The 27,314-nt window shown below is 35.4% G+C and overlaps 2 protein-coding genes across 2 annotated transcripts; one reads left to right on the top strand and one right to left on the bottom strand.

The window, feature by feature from the left end:
• The first annotated feature begins 5,888 nt into the window (after positions 1-5,888).
• LOC139888341 (uncharacterized) lies at positions 5,889-6,926 on the top strand. Its single transcript, XM_071871351.1, has one exon. The coding sequence runs from the start codon at positions 5,889-5,891 to the stop codon at positions 6,924-6,926; it is 1,038 nt and encodes a 345-aa protein (XP_071727452.1).
• An 18,209-nt stretch (positions 6,927-25,135) lies between these two features.
• Positions 25,136-26,167, bottom strand: LOC139888340 (uncharacterized). The gene is made up of 2 exons (XM_071871349.1): positions 25,950-26,167; positions 25,136-25,835 (listed from the first exon to the last, which is right to left on the bottom strand). The coding sequence occupies exons 1-2, from the start codon at positions 26,165-26,167 to the stop codon at positions 25,136-25,138; spliced, it is 918 nt and encodes a 305-aa protein (XP_071727450.1).
• Positions 26,168-27,314: the final 1,147 nt, after the last annotated feature.

Here is a 27,314-nt window from a genome sequence, read left to right as displayed (position 1 = left end):
CATGCACTGATTATAAAAGTTGTATAGTTTTATGTAATTGTTCAAGGCAATGAATAATACTCAAGGTGGTGTTTGCTACTGTACTAGTTTACCATGAGGCAAATATATATACTAATACTAATTTCGTTGATAATGAGTTGGATAAAGTTTCACTGAAACGTAAACAGTTTATAGAAGTGCATTCTTTCAATTATGAAATTCAATATCTTTGATTTCAAACCTGTTATTCAAGTTCTACATTGTATATAGCACTTGGTATCACTGTTATGCTACTTCTTATATAGCATTTTGTATCTCTGTTATGATATATTTCTCACAAAACTTTTGGATAAATTCACCATATGTTCATTGTTATGTTGTAAAGTACGACCTATGATCTATCAAAAATAATACTCCGTAGTATTTTTCTAAAGCAAAATTTTACTAAAAACTAGCAACACACTAGAAATTACAAAAGAAAAAAAAAAAAAAAACAATGAGTTTTGCAACACAAAGTCCAATTAATCTTGGATTTCAGAAATCTACTAGAAATCTAATCAAAAGAAAAATCTACATGTAACGGTTTGGTTGTTGTTTTAGGCGTATTCGATAGATGTTTTCCAGTTTGCGGTGTGTCGGATTTGGTTGTTTTGTTACGCCGGTGGTGGGCATTCTCCCAATCGTTGTCGTTATTTATTTACTGTTTTTTAGTTCAATTGTTACTTAGGTTTTTCATAAGTTGACGTGTTAGACATGTTTTTATTTTCCTAACCGATTGTGTTCCATAATGTTGGTGGGAACGTTGGTTTAGGTTTGTAGATATGCCGATTGTTTAGCTAGGTTTGAATTTCTATTGTAATGGTTGTACTTGTTGATAATCAGATATGTTCAATGTTATTATGATTTTTGCCCAAAAAGAATCTACAGTGCTACTATATCTATTAAATGACATTTACAAAAGCTTTGAATCCCGAAAGAGAATGTTGTTACAAAATCTACAGATGATTCATAAAGTCGCAAGCATAATGACTTTCACAATAATCTTTATGTTCCTATTGAAATGGTTTATCCAAGCCCACATGTCTTCTATTAGTCCACGAAGGAATTAACAAACCGATGAACAGTTTGATACGGCTCCAAATTTGAGTCGCAAGAGTGCGGTGAATAAAAATGTGATCAACATCTTCCCGAATGCAACTCAGGAACATCGGTCGATGAGATTCCTTTTCATAGGGAGACTTTAGGAGCATATGCAAAGCAAAAATGTTTATCTCAATTGGAACGAATTTGCAACAAGAAGTAAAGCTCGAGATGTGAGTAGTAGCAACTGCTTGATCAATTAAATTTCTCATGCAAGAAAAGAGAATTCATTTGAGTTAAAAGAGAAAGTTCATTCATACCCTTAGTTGCATTTAACACAAAAAAATAAACAAAAAGTAACACGTAAAACTATAGAATAAACAAAAATATAATAATTATATATCTTAAACTATACAGTATATTTAGTCTTGAATAATTAAATTGAGACGGAAGAAGTATTAGCTATCACATACAAGATTGCTCATAAAAAAACTAATAACACTTGCTGTCAAATATGTTTGTTTGTAGTTTTTTTTTTTTTTAAAGGCAAGTTGTTGGTATCGAATACTCTCATTTGCCACGCACGCACACGCTTTCGGGCAGAAAACCCGAACCGCATTACAGGGATCCGAACCTTATACCATCCCGAGGGGCAGGCGGTCGGACCTGGGTCCTGTATACGGGTCGGTAAAACCTTCCCCGGGGCAATTCGGCTTTCAGTTAATATGTTTGTTTGTAGTTGTTTTTGTGCACTTGTCCAGTTCTAGAATATAACATACTCCACAATCCCAACAACCTCCATCTGTACGCAATCAAATACATGTGCCCAGCAGCGGCTTTTGTTCGTTCAATCAGGGTCGGTGCTTTTCAAATCATTTTCAAGAAACAAACAACCCGCAACCCGTTTTGTTTAACCGTCCTGCACGTGAATTTACTGTTACACCCTCACTGTTATACTGATTCCCCTCAACTGGTCCCAATGGCATCCCTTAATTTAATCCTCAATTACCTACAATGAATTACACTACAAAACACTAAGAATATCTTTAATGGTGATAGCGTGATAAGGTGTGATGAGGTGTTTTTGTGGTGTATAGTGCTGATGTAGCAAATGATATGGCCGGTCAGGGGCGATTCTACCTTATAGGCTGTGGGGTCCGATGACCCCACTACTTCGAAATTTTTTTATACAATGTACTCTTCAAATTGTATAGGACACCACTAAATTCAACTATAGGACCCCATATAATTTTAAAATTTGGGGTTTTTTTTGAGTTAAACAACCACTAAAATACCCTTAAAATATAATTAGCTCTAAAAATTTTTTGAGAGACCCCATTGGATTTTCATCCTAGATTCGCCACTGTGACCGGTGTGATAGCGTCATGAAGTTTGTAATGGTATAAAATGATGAGATGTGATGGGGTTATTTTATTATTTATATTGAATTAATAAAATTATAATTATATTAAATTAAATTGTGATTGGCTGAAAAACATCACACTTAAATTACCTTCATGTGATGCTCTCATCACGCCAACAATTTTTCCTCCCATCACACCGCATTGTAACGTGGATGTAAAAATGGCCCTATCACACTGCATTAGGTATAATCTAAATACTAAAACACAACTTGTTATAGACACTTGTACAAAACAATTCAAAAGGTACGAGCATTAATTTTTAAAATATATTATTAACCTAGTTGTACAAAAACAATTCAAAAGGTACAAGTTTGAGCATTAATTTTTAAGAATTTATTTTTGACCTAGAAAGGTTGAGATACCAAGTCATTGTTTTTTTTTAATGGTAGAATATTATTAAATGCAAAATTAGCATGAAGCTACAAGATGACAGGGAAATAATTGGATTTTGCAATTACAAGGACCAATTTAGTATGAATTTCTTGTACCTACTGGAAATTCAATCGAAAGAACTAACAACGACGTTGTCAACAATATGACTTTTTCTAAACACGAAATTTTTAAAAGTTGTACTGTTGCGGAATTTCCAAATTGATGTCAAGGTTGCCAGCATAATAACTTTCATGATCAGTCAGTGTACATCCTAAATTCCACCACTAGAAAAGAAAAAAAAAAATTCCACCACTAGATTTTTTTTTTTATTAGGCGAAAAAGAGTAATTGTATTAATTGAACCGATATTGATCAAAGAAATGAAGATGATAATAATGATACAATGACGGAGTACAACACGTGTAGATCGATATGCTCTCTTCTTCTCTTACTGTTCCATCGCCGCCGGCTATCACACCATCGTTGTTTTCATTCTCTGGTAATTGACTTTTATTTCTTTTATTTTCTTCTACTACTCTACACTCTAATCAATCGTATCTTATCCCTGCACCATGTTTCATATCCCAACCTCTCCCTTTACCCCTAATCCCTCCAACCGCCGCCACTACAACCCCGGCAACACTTCTGACCATATCAACTATAGACCACCGAACGAAGGCATATGGGTAAAAGTTGAACCAGGAAAACGTAATAACCAACCCCCTTCTCATAGTCAAACCGGTTTTAAGAACCCTAACCCTAGCCAAACCGGTTACAAAAACCCTAACCCTAATATTACCAAACTCAATTCTTCTTCCAATCTCATTTATAATCACTTTAAGCAACGAGAATCTGCGAGAAATCTCATCAACCAATTTGGTAACATGAACCCTAACACACCTGCACCTCTTAAACCGATTGATAAGAACCGTATTACCTCTTATTTGTTCTATAATTTCCCTGATAATTGGTCTTCCGTGGATCTTTGGACTGTTTTTAAAAGATATGGAAATATACATGAGGTTTACATCCCAAAGAAAACCCTAAAAAATGGAAAAAGATTTGGTTTCGTTCGATTCATAGACGTTCCTGAGTATCATAAGGAATCCTTGGCCAGAAGACTCAACCTTGTAGTTGCTGGCGATTATCTTCTTAAGGTATACAAAGCATGGGATAAGAAACCGAGTGACACCTCTAAACCTTCTCCTCAGCAAACACCCATACAAAATAACACCCATGCTCCTAATTCTAATATCTCCAAAACCATTGATGATCGAAGTTTTATGGAGGCATTTTCGAATAAGAAATCAAACGGTTCAAAAATTCCATCTATTATGGTAAATCCGAATGAACCTTTACTTGATTTACTTGGTCATGCTGTCATCGGTAAGGTGAAGGACCTTGAATACCTCGAATATTTTCATGAGATATGCCGAAGCGAAAACCTTGAAGGATTCACGATCAAATATCTTGGTGGTCACGACATTATGCTTATCTATGATGACAAAAGACCGGCCCTCGAGATGCTTAACAACCAAAGCCATCCTTTATGGAATTGGCTCGATGATATCAACCCATGGGACCCTGAAGAATATTCTTCTTCAGGTCGTTTAGCTTACGTTAACATCTTCGGGGTTCCGATAACATGTTGGTTAGACTCTACCTTCCGTGATATTGCAAACAATTGGGGTCAAGTTATCGATACTTTTAATTGCTCAATCACCAACGATGATAACCAAGACCTATCACATGGTTCGGTAATCATTAAAACCAATGATTTTAAACCCATTGACTCGCATGCTTTGATTTGTCACGATGTTTCTAAGCAAACATTGGTATTTATTAAAGAGGTCCAAAATTTCTCATTGTTTAATTGTCATGATATCACACCCTCTGATTACTCCACAAGCGATGTTTCGGATAACGATGATCCGATCTCGGATGAAGAATCTAACATAGACGACGAGGAGTCGATTGAAGGCAACCCTCCTAAAGATCACTTGCAACAAAACCGCAACACTTCAAACAACGTTAACATGTCTGATCAAAACTCCTCGTATCCTAAACCTGGCAACTCCAAACGTATGGAATCCAAATGTTTTGACACTAATGACAATCCTAATTGTGGCAACGGATCGAAAAATACATATAATTATGGCTACGATTCTAGGGAAGTTGTCCCCGATTCTCCTTTTGTCGAACCCTCTCCATCTCCCACTGTATAACCGGCCCCAAATGACTCTATTAACCCTCCTGACCAAACAGCAAACTCAGATTCACCACCTGTTCAACTCGCAAACTTATTTTCACCTCCTGATCAACACACGGCTGGCCCATCATCTCCCCAGCCCAACACCTTTTCCAACCCGGTAACAGCAAGCTCAGCTCATAACATCCCGATCACTTGCCCAACAACTCAGCAGCCTGTTAACCTTGGTTTAGCAGATTCTGACTCGACTCCTAATTCCCCACATTCGAACAGACCAATTTCCCCCATGAACCTCATGCCTGACCCACCCCCACCCCATAACACAACCGCATCCTCAGACCCTTTCAACCTCAACGACCTCCTCCATATCGGCAAGAACAAACCCAAAACAAAACGTAAAACCACCTCTGAATTTAAACCGAAACTGATTCCTAAAGAAAAAGAGCATCCTTTTAAGAGAAGCTCGAAAGATGATCTTTTAAAACCTAAACCCTCTTCCCGAAGCTCTACCGAGGTCCCTATCCCAATTCCGAAAAACAGGCCAAGATCTAACATGCTATATATCAAACATCTAGCAAGGAGTGGCCAAAAACTACGTTTTTCACAACTCTCTAAATGTGGCAAAACATCGTATTTAAATGACGAAAATGCATCAAATCATTCTCATGTTTCTGCCGCGGCTATTGGACGAGGTATTAATAAGAAAAAATCAAGCTCATCTAAAGATAAAAGCTTGGACACACAGGAACTTGGACAAAGCATCGGCATCCAGTGGAATACCCGGTAACATCCTTCCTTTTCCCTCGTTTTTATCTTATCTTTATAATGTGTACGATATCTCTTAACATTCGGGGTCTTGGGCAATTGGGTAAAATTTCTTGGCTTAAACGTATTTGTAGCAAAGAGAGACCAACAATACTTGGTTTACAAGAAACTAAAAGTGAACAAACTCAAGACAACATCATTGAATCATTCTGGGGAAATTCTAATTTCAAATTCGTTCAAAAAGACTCGGTTGGGGCATCTGGGGGAATCATCACTATTTGGGACTGTAATTCATTCATCTTCGAGCACGCCATTGAAGGTGAATTTTTTCTTGCAATTAGCGGATCATGGGCGGGTTATGATTCTCAGATTACTTTCATAAATGTATACGGTCCACACTCCTCCTCCAAAAAACTAAGACTTTGGTCTGAGTTATCATCCCTTATAAACTCCCTCACAACTCCTTTCATTTTATTCGGTGACTTTAATGAAGTTAGAAATGCCTCAGAACGCATGAATTGTGAGTTCAACCAACAGTGGGCTACTAATTTTAATAACTTCATTAACAACTTCGGATTAATTGACATCCCCCTAGGCGGTAAAAAATTCACTAGAATCTGCATTAAAAGAATGAAATTCAGTAAATTAGATAGATTCCTTGTTTCTGATGATATTCTAAAATTATGGCCTAACATCTCCTCCAAAACACTCGATCGTGACCTGTCTGATCATTGTCCCATACTCCTTAGGAACACCTATTTCAATTCTGGACCTAAACCCATTCGTGTATTTAACACTTGGCTTGAACTCAAAGACGCTGATTCGATCATCAATCGGGCCTGGTCTATCCCCATGACTGGAAATCGCCCTGATTGTATCCTCCGTAACAAACTAAAAAATGTTAAATTGGAACTTAAAAAACATATTGCACAACTCGATAATCTTGACACTCAAATTCTAGAACACCTAAATAAGATTAACGAATGGGAAGCTTTAGCTGAAACTAGACCTCTCTCCGAATTCGAGAAAAACAAATGGCTTGATGATAAATTCTCACACCTTGATAAAGAAAAAAAGAAAGCTAACATGTTAAAATAAAAATCCAGAATAAAATGGGCGCTAGAAGGTGACGAAAACTCGAAATATTTCCACAACTTCATTAAAAAACGTAATAGTAAAAATAACTTACACGGTTTGTCACTTAATGGAACATGGATTGAAGACCCCAACATCATAAAACAGGAAACATATTTATACTTCAAAAATCTATTTAAATCCAACAAACTTAACAATCACCGTCACTTCGATAATGCACCTCACCTTGAATACATTTCCACACAAGACAACCTCTTCCTTGAATCCGAATTCCTAGAAAAGGAAATTTGGGATGCTATTCATGACTGCGAAAGTTCGAAAGCACCTGGCCCTGATGGTTTTAACATGAAATTCTTCAAAAAATACTGGGACTTCATAAAACACGATCTTATCAAAGCACTAGATTGGTTTTGGTCCAACTCAGAAATCTCCAAAGGCTGTAACGCTTCCTTCTTCACACTCATCCCCAAAAAATCTAACCCTATTGGCTTGAACGAATATCGCCCTATATGTCTAATTGGTAGCTACTATAAAATCCTCACCAAAATCCTCTCTAACCGTCTTGCCAAAGTTATTCATAAGGTCATTGGGGCTGAACAATCAGCCTTTCTCAAAGGACGCAACATCCTAGATAGCGTGCTAATCGCAAATGAAATCATAGATGAACTTAAACGAAAAAAAAGTAAAGGCCTCATTTTCAAAGTAGATTTCGAAAAAGCTTTTGACTGTATCGAATGGGACTTCCTATTTAATACCATGCACTACATGGGGTTCGGTAATAAATGGATTAGCTTCATTCGTGCTTGTCTTTCCTCCTCATCTATTTCCGTTCTAATCAATGGCTCTCCCACTGACGAATTCTACCCCGAAAGGGGTATTCGCCAAGGTGACCCAATCTCACCTTTTCTTTTCATCATTGCCGCAGAAGGTCTTAACATCCTCACCAAACGTGCCTTATCTAATGGTCATCTGCGGGGCATTAACGTTGGCAATGACAATATCTCTATCACTCACCTGCAGTACGCTGACGACACAATATTTTTCGGGGAATGGAGTAAAAGAAATGCTAAACACATTTCCAAACTCCTCAAATGCTTCGAGAAAATCTCTGGTCTCAAAGTTAACTTCCAAAAAAGTAAACTATACGGTGTCGGCACTTCTCCCCAAGAGACTGAAGACATGGCTAACTATATTAGCTGTTCTTCTGGCACCTTTCCATTCACTTATCTTGGTCTTCCCATTGGTGTACCTTCATCTCACCCTTCCTCCTGGCAACCTATTGTCGAAAAATTTGACAAAAGACTTTCTGATTGGGCTGCTAAATCGATCTCTTTTGGAGGCCGACTTACACTAATTAAATCTATCCTAAGTAGCATACCACTCTATTATTTTTCTCTCTTTCATGCTCCCTCCTCCATTCTTTGCCTCCTTGAATCTAAAAGACGAAAATTCTTTTGGGGCGGGTCATCAAATGAAAATAAAATTAATTGGATAAAATGGGATCAAATTATTTTACCCTACGAGAAAGGCGGTCTAAATGTTGGTTCTCTTTTTAGTAAAAACATCGCGCTACTATGTAAATGGTGGTGGCGATTCAAAAATGAGAAACACGCACTCTGGGTTAAAATTATTACTAGTATTTACGGGGGGGATGGGGGGTTGGACTCTAACGTTTCTTGCAGGAATATTTCAGGTCGGACGGTTTGGAAAGAAATTATTAAAGCCGGAAAAATTGCAGATAAGACAGGTGCCGCATTCTCCTCTTCCATCTCAAAATGTCTCGGAAATGGCACGTCCATTAAATTTTGGAATGATACATGGTTTGGCTCGGAACGTTTTAGCACACTTTTCCACAGATTATACATGCTTGAGACAAATAAAGATGCTTCTGTCGCTGAAAGAATTACACATTGCAATGGGTCCTCATTTGGTAATTGGTGTTGGTTAAGACCTCCCAGTGGTCGGGCTACCAACGAACTTAGGGAAGTAAATAACATTATATCTTCCATAACTTTATCCGACAGACAAGACTCCTGGAAATACAGTCTTGACCCCACAGGAATTTTCACTACCAAATCCTTGACATTCTTGATTAACTCTCTAAAGCTTGGGAGCAACGCTTTAAGCTTATCGATTCCCCGTAACAAACTTATCCCTCAAAAAGTATATATATTCATCTGGCGAGCAATTCAATATAAGATCCCGGTTCGATTTTTAATCGATAAAAGGGGCATTGATCTCGATTCTACTTTATGCCCCCTATGTGAATCGGCTCTCGAAACCACCGAACATATCCTATGTTTATGTCCAAAAGCTGCACTCATATGGAAACTTGTTCTTGATTGGTGGGCCCAAGACGCCTCGTTAATTTCCAATCTCGGAGATGCCATCATCAATAAGCAACCATTCGCACTCAGCAATTTCGGCTCTTCAATATGGCAAGCTACCAAATGGGTAACTTGCTACAAAATTTGGAAACATAGGAATCAGAAAGTCTTCTCCAAAAAAACGTGGTCTCCTGGTTCGATTCTATCCGAAATTCAAACCCTAAGCTACTGTTGGATTTCTAAAAGATCACGCAAAAAGAAAATAATCGAATGGCATCAATGGCTAATAAATCCTTCTTTCTTCATTGTAGATTCTCCCCAGCGTGTTGGGATTGGCTAATCTTCTACAGGCTCACACACGTAACTTACGTGTAACCCATGGATTCCATTTTCTCTATTGAGGGTTTGATTAATCGGGCTAGTTTGTGTAACTTTGTAGGCGCTAGATCGTCACTGTTATCCTCTCTAGTCCGGCTTGTTTATTTCAAGTTCTTATTCCCTCTTTAGTTTCTATTGGAATTCGTTGGTTACTCGCAACCTTATAGTTTACTTGTAACTCCGTTACCTCAATGTATAGATTTGTATAGGGCCTTGTAACTCCTCCTTATTATTAATAATACATCATCTTGCTTTTCAAAAAAAAAAAAAAAAATTGAAAGATAAACTAATGACATAATAGAGATGGGTTGTGATCCCAAACGTCGAATTGAGACCCGTAACAAATCTTAAGGATCGTTGCCCAAAGAAAAGTCCTGAGTTTAATATTTGATGCCCACAATTAATTGAATGCACTTTTGTACTCGAGAGCATTCATGATAGGTATGGTAGATGGGAGAAAAATTATGAGGTGACATATAATGTCGTTCAACATTTGATCTATCATCACGTGTGAATGAAACTTTTCCGATTCACATAACTTTTATTTTGTATAAAGGTTGAAAAAGTAAAGTTTTATAAAAGAAGTTACTGAAAATTCTATCAAACTTTTTAGTTCTCCATGTTTTGCGGATGCTCTATAAGACTTCAAATTAACTGTTAGAGTTGTATGGATGACGATAATATTGTATAAAATACAAGACATTAATGTGTCGATCAATCAAATTTTGCAACATTGTATGGAATAGAGATGTTCTTACCATCACCAGTGGCGAATTAATGATCAAAATTTAAAGGTTTTTTCTATTCACTGTGAATGGTATAAATTAAACTAAAATAGATCTAGTAATATAGTGAAGTTACAAGAGCCAGATTCAAACAATCTGTTTGAGTATATTCAAATGATCTACTTGAAGCAACTTACATGACATACTAATTGAACAACCATACAAACATGATCAACATACAACACAAACATAACAAACTCATTACAACATTGAAAAGAAACTATACTGCAATGAACCAACATAACAAAAAAGACGTTCATATCCCCATGTTGTCACGCGATTAGACCTAAGCGAACACTAGAAAAATAAACGCCTTGACACAGATGATGGAGATAACTACCTGCAATCTAGTGAAAGAAGATCCATGCCAAAAAACTCCATACACATCCAAAGCGTCCACCCAGCCGAACACCTACTCGGCGAACACCCAGAATCGAAGACAATAAACACGCTCACGAGTCGAGAAACACTAACTTGAATACCCGACACATACGAACCAAATGGTGCTTCGGGAGATATAAAACAGACACTGGATAAATGAACCACCCAACAAAGAAAGTACCACCCAAGCAAAAACGAAGCGGAAACAAAGGGAAGTAGCCGCAAAACTCATCATAGACCAACCAACCTTGATAGCACTAAAAGCAACTTTAAAACACCACAAACCAACCCACACTCTACGACCAAACTCAGATATACTCCTAAAACAAAACATAAAATGTACCCAACACCTAACTCTACCTAATCAACACCAGAGTAATCTATGGGCGTCACCCCACGACGGAAGCATCCAAGACCCCTAGGAACCGAACAAAACTCAACACACCTAAGGCCCCCAACTCAGGAGGAATATAGAACGAAAAGAGACCACCGTCGACCGTCGCTGAAAAAAAGTGTAGAAATCGCGGAAAAGATGAACGAAGCAGATGTGAGGGAAGGTGATAAAGGGGAAGAAAAACGCGCCCGAAAAGAAGGAAGGAGATTGTTTACGAAAAAAAATTTCGCCGAAAAATTTGAGCCGCCGGAAAAACACAAAAAGAAAAAGAAAATGCATCCTTCCGTCAAGAGTAAAGAAATTAGTCACCAAGCACCTCGACACCACACTGAACATAGAGATTGGTGAGGAACTACCAATCTCGATGCCTGCATGCGGCATATGTAGGAGGCTGGGTAGCCATACAACACTACCATCGACCGAAGGACGGGAGGGGATAAGGAGATATCAATGGAAAAGTTGAAAATGGGAGAAAAGCAAGAGAAATCGGGCTATCGACGAGATGCCGGTGGTCAGAAAAAGCAAAAACCCAGTGACTGGGGAGATGAATTTAAATTCTTGGAAACTGTGTCTAATTAATTATGGGTTTATGTACTTTATGATTAAAGTCAAAGATCTTAAAAGTCTTAATGACTCGTAGTATAAAATCATAAATCTTACAAATATATAGAGTCTTATAATTTTCTTAATAGTATCGTATACAATTTTAATGGTACCTTGTATTTCCGTAAAACTTCTTAGTAGTGTCACAAGACAACACTCACTATAAGGTAGAATCACCTTTCATCGTCACATTAACTTCACATAGAAAGGTTTTGCTATTAAAAATCTAAATATATCACACAAAGATGTTATTTCATTAAAGTCGTCCTATTAATCACAAGCTATTCTCACCATGATAAAATACCACATCAGTGTCAAGTCACCACTTGATTATCAATTTTGTTAAGAATTCAGAAGGCCATAACACGACAAGTGATTCAAACCAATCACTAATCCACAAACGATAAACGTATAATTAAGCATATAACGATAAAGATAAACGACACGAGATTTAACGTGGTTATATCCCAACTCCAAAACACGGAGAAGAATTTGTTTACTCCACAGGCGCAAACCAGAGATTTTTCACTATATTTTTCGTGCACATAGTTATGGGTTACATAGGGTCTTATTTATAGGTAAAAACAAAGAAGGATATAACTTTGAGAGCAAGCAAGAAGATTCTGGATGCCCAGGTTCGCGATCGCGAACCACTTCCTCTTTCCAAACTCGTGATCGCGAGTTTTTCACAAGAAAATCTAGAACTTTCCTTTTTCGTGTCTTGACCTTGTTGCCCAAGTATGGTTTTTCCTTCAAGCTAATTTCTTTTCTTGTTTAATCGACTTCACATTCAACAATCTCTCACTCGAAGGAGACACTAAACAATCTTCGCCAACCCGTCAACTATGCTCCTTCAACACCCACAATGTCTCCAGATTAGCTGATTACCAACTCCTTTTAATATCGTCGGATAAGACACCCGAATCACGTTGTACTTCACTCATTAACCCACGGTGACCGCCCGCTCCAACTAAAATCTTGCACTTAGATCACTCTTATCCATGACACCTGTCATGGAACCACATTTTTAACAACCCTTCCTAATCCTCCTGAACGAAGTCATCAACATTTGGTCCCATTGCGATGATCGACTCCAAGTAATGTCCTTTACATGAGCTAATGCACAGCGGAAGACTTAATTCGTACATGAGAATAACATGCTTTAAAACGTCAACATAAAGTTGGTGAGATATAGGTTTGATGCTAGTAGCGTTATAACTATGGACCACAAGATTTCATATAGATAAAGATAATTATAAAAAAAATATTCTAAGTTGTTGAGCACTTGATAACCATACTTAACATTTAATCAACGTCGCATATTCCCTTTATTATGAAATCTTACTACACTGTACCAAGTGTAGTCACTGAAACGAAGTACTGTGCAACCGTTGAATACTGGTCGTCCAGTCCGGTTGGGGTTGCCAGGCCCGATAGATCTATCAACAGGATTCGCGTTTACAATACCTCATGTAAATATTAGTTACCAAGTTACAGGGAAGTATGCCAGTGGTACAACTCAACGTAGAATATATATTTTTAATCACTTGTGTCCATAACGTAAATCATAAAATGCATGTATTCTCATCCCGAAATATTTAGAGTTTAAAAGTGGGACTATATACTCACCATACTGTATTTTGTAGTAAAAATACATATAACATCATTTAACATGTGCAAGGTTGGCCTTCGATTCACGAACCTAAATTAATTATATATTTTCATATATTGGTTAATATCTATTTAACAATTAAGGTCAAATCTTAGTGTACCACAATCCTAATGCTCAAGACTAATATACAACAGTTAACAAAAATGAATTTGACTCAAAATGATTTCCAAAATTTACACATGATTAAATATCGTCATTTTATATTTTTAAATATTTTTACAAAATTTGTTAGAGTAAATAATAATATAATTCATTTATTAATAAATAAAACTTTATATAAAAATATATTAAAATGATAAGTTAATATTTTATAATAATAATAATATTTCCATAAAAAATAATACTTTTAATAAAAATGATAATTTTAATGTTAATGATAATAATTTGATAATTTTAATAATAATAACGATCAAAATAATAATTTGATAGTTTTTGATAAAAATATTAATTATTTTTAATTATTAATAATAATAATAATCATAATAACAATAATGATAATAATCAAATAATAATAACGATGATTTTAACGACGTCGTAATAATAAAAATAATCATTTTAATAATTAATACAAAAATTCAATTGACTATAACTTCTAATCCGTCCGTCGAATCCATTCGATATCTAAATGAAAAGTTTATAGTTTTTTGCCACCTTTTCAAAAACATGCATATCATATACCTTATCTCAACCACAGGAGTAACTAATTCAGATTCTACCCTAAAACATATTTTGACAAAATTTAAACATACCAGCATGCATGATCCTAAATTCTCGAGCACTAGTCAGGGATACACTAATAATATATAAAAGTTAAGTTTTGAGTGCTCACGTATCAATATTGAGATTCAATATTGCAGGAAAGTATATAGATGCAACGGAGATGATAAACACTAGTTTGACTCACGAGCAAAACCCCCGAACACTACCCATAACCTCCATAGCTATAACCCATAATCTAGCTCAATCACTCCCACTCATGAAACCATTTTTGAAAACATTTGGGCAGAACCCAGTCGTAGTATTTTATGTATAATACTAATAATTTTTCTCAAAATAATACTAATACTAGTAATATTAGGATTAATATTAGTAATCTTGATAATCTTAATTAATAATAATAATAATAATAAAAATATTTTTAATTTATTTATTTATGTAAGTATACGGAGTAATATAAGAAAGAAGAAGTAGGAAAAAAAAAAAAGGTGTGAAAGTAAGAGGCCAGATCCAGCGAATTTATGCTGTCCACTTTTTAGGTCGGCAAACATTACGCGTTTCGAGTAGATGGGTACGCGATCCGAGTAAGGTATATTCACGAAAGTTGTAGATTTTTGAGTTACGGTCGTCTGGACACCAGGATCACCCTTTTTCGAGTCAGTATGAATTAGTTATGATTTTTCTCGTGCAAGTGCGCAGGTTTAGTGATTCCCAACATTTTAACTTACAATCTGTGATGAAATATTGTAGTCTTTTGGTGCTCATTAGAAATCTTTATTTTATCTTTATTATTTTTTTATATCATTGAAAATCCATAAAAATATTTTATAATCAAATTCTATTATATCAAAATAATGTGTTCGTACTAAATTGAATATAATTTAGTTTTTCCAGGATTAGTTATATTCAAAATCATTCTTTCAAAGGTTTCATCTATATCGTAAAACGTTTTAAATATTAAGAAAACTAAATAATTAACCTATCAAGTGACACAAGTCAATCATTGCAAGGTATACTTTTGATAATTAAACAAGACTCTCCGTTAACCTCTGTCTAATCCTCAATAATAACACTTTTGTTCTTACACGGAATCACTTTACCAAATATTCCGAATACCGTTAAAAGTAAGGGTTTCCTAATTCAAAGTGGACCTTATGACAAAGACTCATAATCCTAACTCAATGTATCTGATAATTCAATCGAATAATATTATCTTTTAATCACATTGATAACTATAATAAACTTATAGTGAAATAAAATACGTTTATGTACAGTATTATATATAATACACATGATTGTTCGTGAATCGTCAGACATGGTCAAAGGGTAACAAATTTCATGAATATAGATTTCAAGGTTTTCGAGACTCAATATTACAGATTTTGCTTATCGTGTCGGATACATATAAAGATTAAGGTTTAAATTTGGTTGGAAATTTCCGGGTCATTACAGTACCTACCCGTTAAAGAAATTTCGTCCCCGAAATTTGATAGAGGTCGTCATAGATAACAATAAGAATGTTTTCATGACGATTATGAGGTGATAATGGAGTTTTATCATTATTGAGAGATATTGATAAAACGATTCGATCATGTGAAGCGTACGAGTGAAGCTATCACAAAAGAATGAAATGAGTAAATATATATTCGTTTCAACCGATGACGTAGTTACCATTGATTTCCGGAATTCATGGGATTTAAAGAAAATCTTACGTAATAAGATTTGGTTCTTCGGCGATTTAGGTAATCGGGATCTTCTTTGATTAAATAAAATAATCTGTTGCAATTGCTCTGTCGGATATTTTACTATAAATCTACCCCCTTTGTTTCCTTATTCCATATCTCACATCCTATTCTTCCCCCTTAGTTCATACTTTAAAGCGTTCGTTAATATGCTCCATCCAGTACTGATTCTTGATATACTCTTAACTTTTATATCTGTCATTCTTCTTTTTCATCTACCACCAGAAGAATCTATTTACTTACTATACTCTTGTATTTATAGTGTTTCTAGTTCTCCCGTGTCTCTATATTGCTATCTGTATCGATATACACGGTTTGAAATTTCGGGGTTATCATTGGGCTTCTTATTTTCTTTTCTATTCAAGGGTTATATACTTTTGTCTCCTCTTTCCTACTTCGAGTCAAGCGAGTAATGGTCCAGAATTCGTAGGTATGAAATTTGGAATGAACATAGCTAATACTCTAAGAAAGAAATGGTAATGGAACGATTTTGATTTGTCAAATTACCAGAATATCCTGGAAAAGACCGAGTCATCAAGAAAAATATTTTCTTGATATGTTTAGAGATTAGATAGAATGTAAGAGTCATGTAAATGGCACATGATGATGGTACTGTGAATCATCACATTCCATTAGAAACTCAACATGACTTACTGTAATATAATGATGTTGATCAATTGTCATTATATTATACTAATTCATGCATCAGTTCCCAACACTACTTCAAAACATTCATACTTTAATTTTGAAGGTTTCAGATTTTAGAAACTGACATAGTTTCTTTTATGTTGTAACACAGATATTACGGAGAGAGAATTGATTTCAGGTAAGAACGTTTATGAAAATATCTTCAGAAATATCAAGGATATTTATACTGTAAGATACGATAATATCTTTGAATATCTAAGATCAAAGGATGATAGAGACTATTGTCCGCAAGGGTTTAGAGTAAGGAACTAGATCTTCGCTAAAGACTTCAACAGGCCTCGAATTATTTGAATTCTTTGAAGTCAAACTTATTCTTTATGATTTGTCCACTGCTGCCTTCATAGTTTCGCATAATCCGCTTTTTAGTACTAAATTTTTCTATTTAGTGTTTCCAATACTCCATTCTTTATCATCAACGTTTGGCCATTAAGACCATCTACAACATGCTGCTTCGTCAGCATTTTCAAAGTTAACGGATCTGGGTCATCGGTTATCAAACCAAGGTGGTTTCAAGAGAATTGTGTTTTTAGATGATTAAACGCTGATGGTAATATGGTGGAATATAAAAGGTTCTCCGGTAACAATGAGGAAAGCCAATCGTATATATCAAAGTTATGATAAGACTTATTCGAGTGGAAGGTCGAAGTTGCTCTGCTGGAGCTGTGACAAAATTGGCTAATTTGAAAAAGAATCGTAAGGTGGTTTTTGCTAATGATTGATAAAGAATTCGACGCGGTACGTGTTAAACTATGACTTTGAGTTCAAGAGTTTTTCAGGTGCATAACTATATGCATAAATCTTTTCTTCCGTAGGTGAAATGCGGCTGGTTCATCCTCCCGATCAAGGTGTTTTTCAAAAATCATGAAAGATTTGAACGCGAATTGTAACTGTCGAGGTACAAATGAGGTTTAAGATGAAATCAAGTGGCAAAATTGAAGAATTATTTAGTTTCATATGTTATAATTAATATTTTAATTCATTTTAATTGTCCAAAGTTAGCAGTCCAATAGTCCGATTGTCCAATGGTCCAATAAATTCATATATAAATTTAATATATAATATTCGAATTAATTAATACGTATCGTGACCCGTGTACCGGTCTCAGTATTGATCACAACTCAAACCATATATATATTTTGGAATCAACTCCAACCCTGTATAGTCAACTCCAACATTCACATATAGAGTGTCTACGGTTGTTCCGAAATATATATATAGATGGGTCGATATGATAGATCGAAACCTTGTATACGTGTCCCGTTATTTATAGTGCGTAAAATAAATAAATATATATCATGACCCGTGTACAACGTATTGTCTCAGAATTAATCCGACGTACTGTGTACATGTGTCCCGATTTAAAGTGCGTAAAAGTAAATAACAGAAATTAAATGACAATAAATTAAATTGCGATAAATAAAATGTAATACGGAATTAACAGTTAGCTGGGAACAGCTAGCTAGGAACAGTTAGCATGGATCCTTACCAAAATTCTTTATAATTAATTTGTTTGTTTCTAACAAATTTTATTATGTCCAATGTTTTCTTCATTATGCCACTTGTTGAATTTTGATAGATCAAAATCCAAATATGAAATTTGTCTGGAAATGGTTATTCTGTGGTGAACGAATACGTATATTGATAGTTGTAAGTAGGATAGTGAATGACCGTTGAATCAGATTCAAAGAATGTATAGTGTAACTTATTAATGTGAAATCTAAATATTCATCGGGTACTACCTACCCGTTAAAATATTTTCATCATTAACAGTTTGTACGATCGAATTTTTAATTACAATCTTTATGAAAATATACTTACATATATATTTTCTTCTGATGTAATATAGATTTAATGAGTTGATATGATATTAATCTCATTTAATTTACCGTTAGAACGAGAATATATAATCTCTAAAACATTAAAGATTACATAATCTTCATGTCGAACGAAGGTAATTGATGTAGAACGATTCGTAGAACGATGATTATACTCGAGGTACAGAATGAGATGATGAGGCATGGATTGTTGAAACTTGGGTTATTGGTGGTACTGGTACCGTTGGTGCTGAAGCTGGTGATGTTACTGGTGCTGGTGATACTGCTGGTGCTTGCAAATTGTGTACCATGCTCTCTAAAGTTAATACTCGAGCTCGAAGTTCTCTAACTTTTTCTACTAACCCTGGTTGGTTATCAGTGTGAGGTAAAGGTCGGATATCATCTCTAGTTCCGTTAATGGTAGTCTCAAGACGAAAAATTCTTGCAAAAAGGGTATAAACGGTGTTGCGAACGGGTTCGCCGGTTAGCGGGTCAAGTACTCCAAGGTTAGGTGGTAGATTCGGTTCATGATATGGAGTACCTTCTTCCCTTCTCCATAGGGTGAGTATGTCGCGAACCCACCCCCATTTTATCCAGTAATCACGGTAGTTGATTGGTTAGTGTGCTCCTGTCACGCTGTCTTCAGAGTCGGAGGAACGTGGTCGATTTGTAGAGGCCATATCACGCGATCACATAAAAGATTTTTGATATGAAGAGTTAGTGATAGCAATTGATAGTTGGATGTATTCTCAACACATAATATGCATAGATATATATAGTACCAGGATCCCTTAAATTACGGAGAAAATTACATGAGATATCAGGCAAGGTCTACAGTAACAGATACGTTAAGATATGAATTGTCAGATACGTTAAGATATAAATTTTGTCTATACACTATTTATGCAGTCAATGTAGTAAAACATGTCTAGACTAAGAATAATGAGCAGGTAATTTCCTAAGGATGATAAGCAGATGATTTCCGACAAAAATAATAAGCAAAACTTTTGACATGCAGACACGGTCGAAGTCCAGACTCACTAATGCATCCTAACGACTATTAGTTAGACACACTAATGCAAGACCTGGTTCGCTAAGACCACCGCTCTGATATCAACTTTAACAACCCTTCCTAATCCTCCTGGACGAAGTCATCAACATTTGGTCCCATTGCGATGATCGACTCCAAGTAATGTCCTTTACATGAGCTAATGCACAGCGGAAGACTTAATTCGTACCTGAGAATAACATGCTTTAAAACGTCAACATAAAGTTGGTGAGATATAGGTTTGATGCTAGTAGCGTTATAACTATGGACCACAAGATTTCATATAGATAAAGATAATTATAAAAAAAATATTCTAAGTTGTTGAGCACTTGATAACCATACTTAACATTTAATCAACGTCGCATATTCCCTTTATTATGAAATCTTACTACACTGTACCAAGTGTAGTCACCGAAACGAAGTACTGTGCAACCGTTGAATACTGGTCGTCCAGTCCGGTTGGGGTTGTCAGGCCCGATAGATCTATCAACAGGATTCGCGTTTACAATACCTCATGTAAATATTAGTTACCAAGTTACAGGGAAGTATGCCAGTGGTACAACTCAACGTAGAATATATATTTTTAATCACTTGTGTCCATAACGTAAATCATAAAATGCATGTATTCTCATCCCGAAATATTTAGAGTTTAAAAGTGGGACTATATACTCACCATACTGTATTTTGTAGTAAAAATACATATAACATCATTTAACATGTGCAAGGTTGGCCTTCGATTCACGAACCTAAATTAATTATATATTTTTATATATTGGTTAATATCTATTTAACAATTAAGGTCAAATCTTAGTGTACCACAATCCTAATGCTCAAGACTAATATACAACAGTTAACAAAAATGAATTTGACTCAAAATGATTTCCAAAATTTACACATGATTAAATATCGTCATTTTATATTTTTAAATATTTTTACAAAATTTGTTAGAGTAAATAATAATATAATTCATTTATTAATAAATAAAACTTTATATAAAAATATATTAAAATGATAAGTTAATATTTTATAATAATAATAATATTTCCATAAAAAATAATACTTTTAATAAAAATGATAATTTTAATGTTAATGATAATAATTTGATAATTTTAATAATAATAACGATCAAAATAATAATTTGATAGTTTTTGATAAAAATATTAATTATTTTTAATTATTAATAATAATAATAATCATAATAACAATAATGATAATAATCAAATAATAATAACGATGATTTTAACGACGTCGTAATAATAAAAATAATCATTTTAATAATTAATACAAAAATTCAATTGACTATAACTTCTAATCCGTCCGTCGAATCCATTCGATATCTAAATGAAAAGTTTATAGTTTTTTGCCACCTTTCCAAAAACATGCATATCATATACCTTATCTCAACCACAGGAGTAACTAATTCAGATTCTACCCTAAAACATATTTTGACAAAATTTAAACATACCAGCATGCATGATCCTAAATTCTCGAGCACTAGTCAGGGATACACTAATAATATATAAAAGTTAAGTTTTGAGTGCTCACGTATCAATATTGAGATTCAATATTGCAGGAAAGTATATAGATGCAACGGAGATGATAAACACTAGTTTGACTCACGAGCAAAACCCCCGAACACTACCCATAACCTCCATAGCTATAACCCATAATCTAGCTCAATCACTCCCACTCATGAAACCATTTTTGAAAACATTTGGGCAGAACCCCGTCGTAGTATTTTATGTATAATACTAATAATTTTTCTCAAAATAATACTAATACTAGTAATATTAGGATTAATATTAGTAATCTTGATAATCTTAATTAATAATAATAATAATAATAAAAATATTTTTAATTTATTTATTTATGTAAGTATACGGAGTAATATAAGAAAGAAGAAGTAGGAAAAAAAAAAAGGTGTGAAAGTAAGAGGCCAGATCCAGCGAATTTATGCTGTCCACTTTTTAGGTCGGCAAACATTACGCGTTTCGCGTAGATGGGTACGCGATCCGAGTAAGGTATATTCACGAAAGTTGTAGATTTTTGAGTTACGGTCGTCTGGACACCAGGATCACCCTTTTTCGAGTCAGTATGAATTAGTTATGATTTTTCTCGTGCAAGTGCGCAGGTTTAGTGATTCCCAACATTTTAACTTACAATCTGTGATGAAATGTTGTAGTCTTTTGGTGCTCATTAGAAATCTTTATTTTATCTTTATTATTTTTTTTATATCATTGAAAATCCATAAAAATATTTTATAATCAAATTCTATTATATCAAAATAATGTGTTCGTACTAAATTGAATATAATTTAGTTTTTCCAGGATTAGTTATATTCAAAATCATTCTTTCAAAGGTTTCATCTATATCGTAAAACGTTTTAAATATTAAGAAAACTAAATAATTAACCTATCAAGTGACACAAGTCAATCATTGCAAGGTATACTTTTGATAATTAAACAAGACTCTCCGTTAACCTCTGTCTAATCCTCAATAATAACACTTTTGTTCTTACACGGAATCACTTTACCAAATATTCCGAATACCGTTAAAAGTAAGGGTTTCCTAATTCAAAGTGGACCTTATGACAAAGACTCATAATCCTAACTCAATGTATCTGATAATTCAATCGAATAATATTATCTTTTAATCACATTGATAACTATAATAAACTTATAGTGAAATAAAATACGTTTATGTACAGTATTATATATAATACACATGATTGTTCGTGAATCGTCAGACATGGTCAAAGGGTAACGAATTTCATGAATATAGATTTCAAGGTTTTCGAGACTCAATATTACAGATTTTGCTTATCGTGTCGGATACATATAAAGATTAAGGTTTAAATTTGGTTGGAAATTTCCGGGTCATTACAACATTGATGCCACATTAGCGCCACCTCATCATCTTCTTCCAACCACATTCCCAACCACATTCCCAACCACATTCACTAACATCCATCACACCCACCACATTGACCCCACTTCCAATATTTTTTTTTCGAACGACTATAATATTGAAAAATAAAACCTCTAGTAAGAAGCTAGAGGAAGATTACAAAGGCGATAAAAGCCAATTGTTCCAATTTAAATCTCGTCTACTATGATATCTAATCCAACTAAAAGACATAAAACGAATAATATCAAAAATATAACTTTTCTTCATAGGATTAGAGCCAAAAGTCACGCTGTTCCAGTATCTCCATAAAGACCAAAAAGCAGCCGCGAATATGACATACAATCGATCCTTTTGAAGGTTCGAACCATTCCACGTATCGAACCACTGATTCCAATCGTTCCAGAAGTTGAAAACTGGAAGCCCTTTATCAATCCATAGACAAAGAAGCCTCCATATATCAGCGGCAATATCACAAGAGAACATGAGATGATCTCTAGATTCAACCACAAAGTTGCAAACAGGACAAGCTATAGATTCGATCTCAAGACCACGTGATGAAAGATTGAATCTTGTTGGAATCCTATCAAGCTTGAGCCTCCACATGAAAATATTGATTTTGCGAGGGAGAAGCTTTAGCCAGAATGTCGCTGAGAAAGCGATGGGAGAATAACCTGATCAATAAGAGTTCTGGTAGAGTTGACAGCAAATAAACCTGAAGGATCGACGTGCCATGCCCAAGAATCCGATGAAGTAGAGAAGCTGATCACTCCTATGTCTACAAGCATTGAGTTAAGGAGAGCGTTGTTTCTACCTACCAATGATCTAGACCAACGCCAAACCCACGAGCCATCAATATATATGTCCGAAACAAAGCAGTCTTGATTCTCTTCCAAGTGAAAAAGACGATTATACCTGTACATAAGAGACTCAGTTCCACACCAGCAGTCCTTCCAAAATTTAATATCATTCCCATTACCCAGCTTGCGAAACAAACAATTAGAAGGAATTATCTCTTTTGATTGCAACCATTTAGTAGAAGAAAGAATAGAAACCACGTCCCTGAGTTGCTAGAATCCAGGTTAGTTAAACCCGATTCGCATGCATGAATTGCTTTAATCATAGCGACCCATAGACAATCAGGATTTGTAGCCATACGCCACCTCCATTTCTGCAGAAGAGCCATGTTTAAGGCTTTTAAACTACCAATGGATAATCCTCTGTTGTTACGGGAGGCAAGCACATTAGACCACTTAATCCAAGCCATTTTATATTTCTCACCATCACCGCCCCAAAAGAATGAAGCTCTCAATTTTTCTAGAGAGTTAATGATCTTTTCGGGGCATTTAAATAAGGACAGATAATAGATACCTAAGCTACCAAGAACAGATTGAATAAGAGTTAGGCGACCTCCTATAGATAAAAGATTGACTTTCCATGAAGAAAGTTTTCTTTTAAATCTGTCAATGACAGGTTGCCAACTTGATGCCCGGTTCATGTTGATACCCATTGGAAGACCAAGGTACACGAGAGGAGAGGAGCCTGGTGCACATCCTGTATCTTGAGCCATGTTAGCAATATCCGAGCCACTAACACCAAAACCAAAAAGTTTGGATTTTGATATGTTAATTTTAAGCCCAGCAAGCTGATGGAACCGATTAAATATGTTGATAATATTGTGCAACTCAGTATGATTCCAATTAGCAGTAATCATCACATCGTCTGCAAAGAAAAGATGTGAAAGAAAAAAGTCATTGTTACCAACACAAACACCATTAATATTACCAGCTTGTTTTGCCTCATGAAGAATGAGATGGAGTCCTTCCATAACGATAATAAACAAAAAAGGACTTAATGGATCTCCTTGATGTAATCCTCTTTTAACCGAGAATTCTGGAGTAGGGCTCCCATTGACCAAAACCAAAGTTCTGGTAGAGGATAGACACATTTTAATCCAAGACCTCCATTTACTGCTGGACCCGAGGGTTATCATCACGTGGTCAAGAAATCTCCAATCGACCGAGTCAAAAGCTTTGTCGAAATCAAATTTAAAAATTAACAACTCCTTTTTATGTTTCTTGTACCAAGAGATAAGCTCATTTATCATCAAACACCGTCCAATATTTGTCTCCCTGCGATAAAAGCTGTCTGAACAGGGCTAATGATTTTATCAATCACCCTGGATAGGCGGTTAGCTAATATTTTCGCGATAATTTTATAAATGATTCCAATCAAAGAAATGGGGCGGAAGTCATTGACAGTAACGGGATTATTAATTTTCGGAATGAGGGAGATAAAGGAAGAGTTTGTACCACGCGGGAAAGCACTATTGAAAAAAATAGATTTTACCAAAGCAGACACTTCACTTTTTAACAGATCCCAGTAAGTTTTCAGGAAAAGAAAAGAGAAGCCATCTGGTCCCGGTGATTTTGAGCTACCACAATCCCATATGGCTCTTTTAATTTCATCATCGGAAATATCGTGATCAAGGGCCGAAACATCAGTAGGATCCAGGGTAACCAACGGAGTAAGAGAAGGCATTTCAGAATAGATAGTTTGCTGATCAAATTTTTCTTTAAAAGCTTCAAAAAATTCTCATTTGACCAAAGAAGGAGATGTGAGCCACTATCCTTCTTTCATAATACCATGAACTGCCTGATAATGCCTTTTCTGTTTTAGAACTCCGTGAAAAAACTTAGAGTTCTCATCCCCTTCGATAACCCATTTTAACTTGGACTTTTACAGAATGTCCATATGGTCTAAGTGTTGAATTTCTTCATGTTCCTTACAAAGATTGATTCTCTCTTCTTTTTCATCAAGCGAAGCAATATCAAAATCGATTCTAAGATCAATATCAGTAATGCGAGAGGCAATCTGACTTATCCTAGAAGAGGACTCCGATCTGCTAGCATGATTCCATTCTTTAATTTTGGTTTTAACATGCTTCAAAATCTCATTAAATGGCTTGTGAGCAGCAATGCTATCAGCAATAGCATGCTTGACACAGTTATCAAAACCTTCACGGTAGAACCAGGAATTAAAAGATTTGAAAGGGATTGGGCCGAAGTCCATTTTTTCAGTGAAGAGAAGAAGTGGAGTATGATCAGAAGGCCCGCAAGGAAGGGCAGTGAGGTGGAGATCCATGATAGCTTCTGAAACACCATGAGTAACAAGGAAACGGTCAAGCCTACTAAGTTTAGAACCAGCCTTATTCATCCATGTAAAATTTCTGTCTTCGAGAGGAATATCAAGAAGCTCAGAGTTTTCGATGAAAGAGTTAAAGGAATTGGCCTCAGATAAAGAAAAATCCGACCCAACCCTTTCGTTTTCGAATCTCACTACATTCATATCTCCAAAACTTATATAGTGACCAATATGATTACCCATGAACTCTTGTAGCCGCCTCCATAGGGCCGAATTTTCATTCGAATCTTGCGGGCTGTAAACGTTTATTAAGAACCAGTCAGCAGAAGAGTCGACCCATTTACCTTGAACTATGATGTAAGAGTTGTCACACCATATTTGAGATTTGGTAAAGACTGCCGGGTCCTACACTGAAATCAAACCACCAGACATGCCACGAGATAAACTACATGCATAGTCGAAAGTATAGTTTCCCCATAAAGTTTTGATACGAAAAAGTTCGAGCCTGGTTATCTTGGATTCTTGGATACCAAGAAATTGAACATTATTTTTGTAACACATTTCTTGAACCCAAACACGCTTCTTTCTTTCCTTTGAGCCTCGAATTTTCACCGAGAGAATCTTCATTTATCCACTAGATGATCACCTAACCCATTAATTAAATCTTGGAGAGAATTGCATAAGGCAGTAACATCTCTTCCAGATTTTTCACCTTCTGAAATAATTTTAAACTCATGAATAATAGAGACTCCATGTACCTCCCTCTTAGCCGAGGTTGTAGGAGTATCATGAGCGGAGTTCCCATCATTAGATGATGTTGATTTTTCAGATTCTTTGTGATCTGTTTGAACAGATATATTGCCCTTTAAGCCTTCGAACAAGTTTTCATCATCTGAGTCTGAATTGTATGCTGAGGATCTGTCAATATCATTGAATGGGAGTGTTGGCTCTTTAAGCTCTATAACCGGGGAACCCACTTCTTTGACGAAGACCACATGTTCATCACCATGTATTAAGACTATTATTGGTTCAGAGATCATCTGCATTCTAGTTGTTGCAATACAAAGTTTTCCTGAGCTTATGGCCCCATTCTTATAGTTATCAAAATACATGAACTTACCAAATGATGCAGCCACCTTTTTGTAAGCGTTAGTGCCCCACGCACACAATGGGAGACCAAGGATTTCAATCCAAATAAGTCTTTCATCAACACGAAAGCTTTTAGAGATTGGTTTGGTGAAAAGAATGAGGGATTTCAAATTAGAGTTTTTTTTTGAATTTGTTACATGCTTCTACTGAATTGAACTGTAAGCATGTAATGCCCCGTACAAAACCATCGTGTACGAATCATCAACAACAGGATCATTACAAGGTTAAGTACTATATGCTATAATAAAAGAAGTTGCATTCACGATAAAAAAGATGACGTCATAACCGACGTCAATTATTTTACACCAACAGTATGCTTCTACGAATAGCAAGCATGAATAAATGTATGTGACCCTTAGGTCGTTACAAAACATAGTTTCAAATGTATTAAAGTTTGAATGCAAGATAAACAGTTCATGCGGTGATAACACTAGAGCAGCGGGTGTCTACGGCAAGACTAGCACGACAGTGGAAGCAAATAACCTTAAGCACCTGAGAAAAACATGCTTAAAAATGTCAACACAAAGATTGGTGAGCTATAGTTTAAGTATAACAGTATGTAAGGTAGGCCACGAGATTTCAGTTCTACAAAGAGCGTTTCAAAACAGTATGATAAAGTATATGT

The sequence above is a fragment of the Rutidosis leptorrhynchoides genome, chromosome 2 (assembly GCF_046630445.1).
Source record: "Rutidosis leptorrhynchoides isolate AG116_Rl617_1_P2 chromosome 2, CSIRO_AGI_Rlap_v1, whole genome shotgun sequence".
Lineage (NCBI taxonomy): Eukaryota > Viridiplantae > Streptophyta > Magnoliopsida > Asterales > Asteraceae > Rutidosis > Rutidosis leptorrhynchoides.
This window is presented reverse-complemented; position numbering and strand designations above follow the sequence as displayed.

What these genes read in the sequence shown, in the direction of transcription:
- LOC139888340 (XM_071871349.1), bottom strand. Translation starts at nt 26,167, where the DNA reads ATGAAGATTCTCTCGGTGAAAATTCGAGGCTCAAAGGAAAGAAAGAAG. An exon ending in TCTGGTGGTTTGATTTCAGT is followed by an intron (nt 25,836 to 25,949) that starts GTAGGACCCGGC and finishes AAACGTTTACAG; the next exon opens with CCCGCAAGATTCGAATGAAA.
- LOC139888341 (XM_071871351.1), top strand. Translation starts at nt 5,889, where the DNA reads ATGTGTACGATATCTCTTAACATTCGGGGTCTTGGGCAATTGGGTAAA.